General features: G+C 42.0%; 1 protein-coding gene across 1 annotated transcript in view; it reads left to right on the forward strand.

Annotated features, from left to right (window-relative positions):
* The window catches only part of LOC147685381 (uncharacterized), a 354,664-nt gene that overhangs the window by 101,757 nt on the left and 246,907 nt on the right, over positions 1–6,000 (forward strand). The window contains exon 3 of the mRNA XM_086941295.1: positions 3,401–3,620. Coding sequence (XP_086797421.1) covers positions 3,401–3,620 — 220 coding nt within the window. The remainder of the gene's footprint in view (positions 1–3,400; positions 3,621–6,000) is intronic.

Genomic DNA, 6,000 nt, shown 5'->3' on the forward strand with positions numbered 1-6,000 from the left:
TGTCCAGGGCCACTGGAATTATGCGGCAGGAGAGGACTAAAATATGCAGCTGGGTTGAGTAAATTATAAGGCAAGAAAAGCAAAATTATGCAGCATAATGTGGCACATTTTGTAATAGTATTACTTCTTTATTTCATCATTAGGTCGAGCATTCAAGATCTCTTGTATATACTTTAGTATATACTTATATGTGTATATACCTATATGTGTATATACTCTGTTGGCTCTGGAGATCAGCCCAAGGACGTGTCTGTTTCCGCTTAGGGACTTTTTTTTTCTGGCAACTGCCTCTATTTAACTTTCTTGATAGAAAACGACCAGCAGAGGTCGGTAAAATACCAGGATCACTTTAGCGTTCTCTAGATTCCAGTCCATAGAAATTGTCTTCCATGAGCACCTGTAGACAATAATATTTTTTTCAAATCTTGTATTTTCCGTGATATGACCACCAAAGGCCTGATTTTATATTAAAAACAGAGCTGTGGACTATACTATTTCCCGCTGAAAGGCAATATTTCTTTCCATGTGTTCCCGTACCCGGCGTGTCCCGCAGTCTGGTGCTTACTTTACCTTCATGGTAAAGAAGAGAAGATGTTTCAGCACCCAGGCTAATGTGCTGCATAGCTAAATACATGTAAGATCCCAAAGGCGAGACTAATTGGATTGCAAATGCTTGTTAGTAAACATAGAAACAAACTCTGGCCATTTGTTGCACCTCATTAGTGCCAGCTTAACATCCAAATATAGCAATAGGCAACAACGGTCTGCATTCCAGCTTTCCAAAGGGCCTTCCACGTCACTGCAACACATTTCATATTTTTTGTTAGTATTGAACTGTTTGAGCAAGAAACCCAATTTTTTTGTTAACATCTGTAGATTATGAGGCTAATGATGGATTATGTATAAATCCTAACACAATGCAGGGTGAGTGCTGTTTTGTAAAAATAATGGTCGTGCACAATGCTCCGGCACCTGTCACCCTTTGGTACCACTGGCTACAGATTCATTCAACAAAATTAACAAAAGGAGGTGCACCAAGCAAAGCAAATTATAGTCCATTCGTGTTTTCTTTACTTTCTTCCTTTATTTTGACATCCACTTATGGTCATAAAAAACTGCCAATGCGTTTCGTTCCACTAAAGCACAAGACTTTGGAACATTATCAGGGCTCTAAGTGCAACATGCAAACTATTTTGTTTTCATCCTAGATCAGAGAACCAGTAAACCCTAATAGCGTAGCAGTATTCCAAGTAAGCCTAAAATGTTCCACCTTCTAGTACAAACGAGCAAATGAGTCGTCTAGAATAGAATCAGGGGAGTAAGTGCTCTCAATTGATGAGATGTGCTTAAAGTAGCAAGGTGCACTACCGTGATACGTGGCCCGAAACCTTCTAAAAGGTGGATTATGTGACAAATGTGGCAACTCTAGAATTATGTGAACATCAACGCAGCCACACAATCGCATAATTCCAGTAGCCCTGACTATGCCTCTGTGCTCTGCTTATGTGTCCAAAAAATGTCTTTAAAACAAACCCAGTTTTCATTAATATCTACTGAAAAGGGTTATCACATGTGCACCATTGGAAACATGTTTTTGGTAAATCGTGTTGGTAGAGTCCTCAAACGTGGGTACATTTCTGTTGACTGTCTATCCTGTATTGACCAAGGATCCTGCCCAATGTAACTGAAAGAACACCATTTAACATTAATGTTCTGAAAAAATGACAGAGAAGAGACAGCCTCTTTTAAAATGGAGTTTCATTTAAATCCATTTTTTTCATCAAGGTTACCGGTCTAATCTGCTTTAAAATACATTTTAAGTATTTCCAACATGCACATAGGAAAGATTACCATAAGTCTGTAAATTTGTAATTAAAACCCTTGTGATTTTGAAAAATGTATGCCTCTGTATTCGTTTAAATGTACCGTTTGCCACAACAGAAAATACTAAAGGGGTATTAACCTCTCCCTGTAAATTGATATCCGAAATGTTCCTTTTTCACTCAGTCTTTTTCTATTAATTTTGGAAACAATATTCTCATGTAGAATGATGACAGTAACAACAATTACAGGTGAAATTAAGTACACAAGATGGAAAACACATGAAGTGCTTAACCCACAAGAAAAAGTAGTGCTTGGTAAGCAAGAAGTGGAAGTATAAAAATCAGCCTATCAAAAGAGATGGTAAATATGCTATGCTCCATTGGAGGGACATACATAGGATTGACAAGCTGGAACACACGTTAGAAACAGGCAAATAGAGTGACAGGAAGGCCAACCAATGGTAAGCAGTGGCCAGTGCCTCCATGGTGAGGACCAAACTCCATATTTAGGGATCCCTGTCTCTCCTCGGCAGGGATATATGCAATATGAAGTCATGCACAGGTATGACAAATGCACTATCTGCACAGTTCATTTTGAGTAAACTTTGATTTGTGTTGCTGTTATCATGTATTTAATGTAGTATACGGTGTCCGACCTTGATAATTTTATTTTTTAAATCGAATTAAGTATATTGATTGATTGAGTGAGCTATGACCCTTCTGCACATGGAGTTTTCTGCCTGTGCGTTGGATCCATTGTTTGTTTACCCAGCCACTGGGCTCAATGGTGTCTAACAGCAGAGCCAGTCATTGCTCTATCAGCTATAACTTAGGTGTCCTCGTCACGTGTAACACCTGTAAATGAGGAAGGGAAATCTTGAGTTCCGCAAACTGGAGCATGACAAATTTATGGCGAAGCTCCTCCTCTGATGAACTCTAAATGTTTCAACTTATTTGATGGGTTGTTTTTACTAGGTACAGTACTTCTAACTTCTTTTTTGAAATTCTTGGACCACGGTCTTCTGTAGCTTAACAGATGGAAAAAGACAATGGGAGCCAAGCTTATGGAATGGTGCTGTTGAGAGACCAATGAGTGCAGGTGCAGGTGCAGGTGCAGATGGGCCTTGGTGTTAGGCCAAGTGCAGGGGGTGGTAGGGGCAATGTGGAGGTAGAGGTTGGTGAAGTCTGATTAACAGACTTTGTCCATAATCGGAGGGCGTTTAATTGGTTATTCCACTTTTGCTATATATAATACAAAATCAATGAAACTCTTTCAAGGAATAGTTGTAAGAAGAAGAACATCGAGTTTCTGTAGAGTTAGATAGGAGGCACATTTACAGTTTGTCTTGGCCTTGACAGAGCTAACTTAACAAAATTGGTGTATGGGGCCTTATGTAGGAACTCATTGTGCATATTTGTGTGGATTGTTGGGGAAAAAAAGAGGTGATGGTTACATAACCCTTCACAATTGCTTAGTTCTGGAGTAATGTGGGCATTTGAGCTCCAATCGCAGCAAAGAGGATTTATCTGTGTTTTCAATTTCATTGAATTTAAACATATTTCTTTTTCTGTTAAAGTCAACCAACTGTTTCCCACGAATGCAAGCAAGCCTCTTCTGCACCTAGGCCCTGATGCTGTGGCTCTGTACATTGGGAATAGTAGCAGTTTCCTACCGGGATCCGCTATGACTGTGAATGGACTTGTTGATGCCTTGGTGTACACCAGCAGTGAAACTACTGACCCTCAGCTCCTTAAAGTCCTGACTCCTGGCAGATATATCTTCTATGAGAATCAACGGTAAGTGTTGAGCTGGTTTGTTGCTGCTGTTGCGTGTGTGTCAATAGTTGGGAGAGTTCTGCAGGGTTTTCCTGTGTGGTTTGAATATAGTAGAATACCATAATCCAGAATAACATTAGGGACAAGCATTTGCAATGCAATAGGTCTCGCATTAGGAAAGTTTGAGCTATTGGTATTGTAAATGACAATTTTTTATTTATGTGTTGGTTTTGAAAATTGCAAAATTAATAGCTTTGTTATTTACAATGCCAATAGTTTTAACTTTTGCAAATGTGACACCTATAGCATTTGTAATGCAATATGTGTTGTATTTATGTGACTTAGATGTATCGTTATTACAAATAACAATGGCTTTTATTTTTTTTACATATTTAATACTTAAAAATTATTGTAATTTATAATGGCAATAGCTTAAACTTTTGTAAATAACTTTTGTGAAGATTATGTTCAGTGTATTTTATTGTGTCGAAAATACAAAAACAGAAGTGAAATATTAACATCTTTTTTTATAAGAAAGCTATGGTAACAGGGAAAGAAAGATAGTATCCAGGCCGAAAGAGACAGACCGAAAGACTGACTAGCCTGTCCCTTAGGGCTCTTTGCATGTGGTGAGATTCTAGTTATGTTACAGGAACCTTAAGTGCACATATGCCAGTAAGGTCCCCTTGGAGCCAGGAAGATAACAGCATCAGACTGCCAGCCTCTCATAAATAATAATCGGTACATTTTGATCAACAAAAGTGTCAGATCTACAGCCTCCTCATAGGTTAGGTTCCAGGCTCCAAGAATATCTGGCACGGGCACCCACCCATCCGACTGGAATCTAGCTGCCCCTTTCTATTAAAATATACATTGATATCTCCTCAGGGGCCCTGAAGTAATGGCAAGGTAACATGTAGCAGTTTACAAAACTCCTAAAAATTCTAATAGTCAGCTGCGTGCTACTCGCCGAAAAAAGCGCTTCGACGCCTGGTCAGGGTTAGTTAGCGCTATATTAATGCAATTACTATTACTGTAAAACAAATAGTCTTTCCTCTCTCCCACACACACACCACAATGTATCTGTACTGAAGAACCACCCGCACCAAATACCACACGAGGCTGGCAGGCCTCGCTCCGGCCCTGCTCAAGCGGTTGATGGCCTGTCATGGAGGCGGCACAGCCGCCCACGGTACATATGTGGCTTCAAGAAACACACAATTGGGCAGTGGCTGAAGAGGACACCCTGATGTCCGGTTGTCTCCGGCAGGGAGGAGAGGGTTCGGCCACTCAGCTCGCCAAGACCCCTCCCACCCAAACCTCCTCAATAGGGTCAGACCGTGTCCGTCATACCGGCGTCCTCTCGCGTAACACGCAGAGAGGATTGATCTTCCCAGGATTCCATTAGCGCGTGCGCGTGGAGGAGGGGCGCGTTCCAGCTTTAGGCACGTGGAGGAGGGGCGCGTTCCAGCTTTAGAGTGCTCAGTGCATGCACTCAGCGTCCAAACCAGAGAGCAAACTGGAAGTAATGTGTTAAAAGGGCAGGATCCCTTCGAAAGGGAAGGGCTCGGTGGGAAGCATTGGAGTTCTTGGCAAATCACTGTGTAGCGTGGCATTCCCACAAAGCGTGAGCGAGCCAAAGAGGTAAAAATAAACACTTGCATACAAATGTATATCCACAAATCCGTTTTGGGAAGCCTGGGAAACCAAACTAGCATCTTAGGACGTGTTTTATTGACTCCCCAAACTAGGAAGGGGACGAATATTTTCAACTGCACAATTAAAAGTACAATTCTTGCATCAAATGTTTAGCGCAATTAATACAGAATGAAGACAACATGGAACAGCCCAAACAGCAAACACCGACCCCAAACGCATCACGTAATCCTTATTCTGACATTTTTCACCCCAGAATCAAGGCACAAGCATTCATAACTGTTCAAGGGGTAACGGGAAGAGACGGATTCCTGAAATGCTTACACTTGAATGCGACCGCAGGAACGTGAAACTTAAAACTACAATAAAACCTACAGCTGTTGGGAGTGACACCAGCCAAGAGCATGCTTCCTGCCCGCACTGAACTCAGCAGGCCCGGAGGAAAGACTCAAATACTGCAGAGGAAGATAAGCAACAAAAAAAAAAGCTGCGCGCATCCTGAAAACGGAAGTTCGGGAGCGTCACGCCTGTCGTGGGGCGGGACTTCCGTTTTCCGCGAAGCCCGCGCCCACGGAGTTGATGCCCCGCGGTGGCTGCAGAAGTCAGGACGGAGTGGCGGCGATGCGGTGAGTAAGGCTTAGTTGTAAGGGGGGCGGTGTGTGTGTGTGTGTATGTGTGTGTGTGTGTGGGGGGGGGAGGGTAGAGGGTGGCGGCGGCGTGTGTATGCGTGTGTGTGTATGTGTGT

The sequence above is a fragment of the Lissotriton vulgaris genome, chromosome 10 (assembly GCF_964263255.1).
Source record: "Lissotriton vulgaris chromosome 10, aLisVul1.2, whole genome shotgun sequence".
Taxonomy (NCBI): Eukaryota; Metazoa; Chordata; class Amphibia; order Caudata; family Salamandridae; genus Lissotriton; species Lissotriton vulgaris.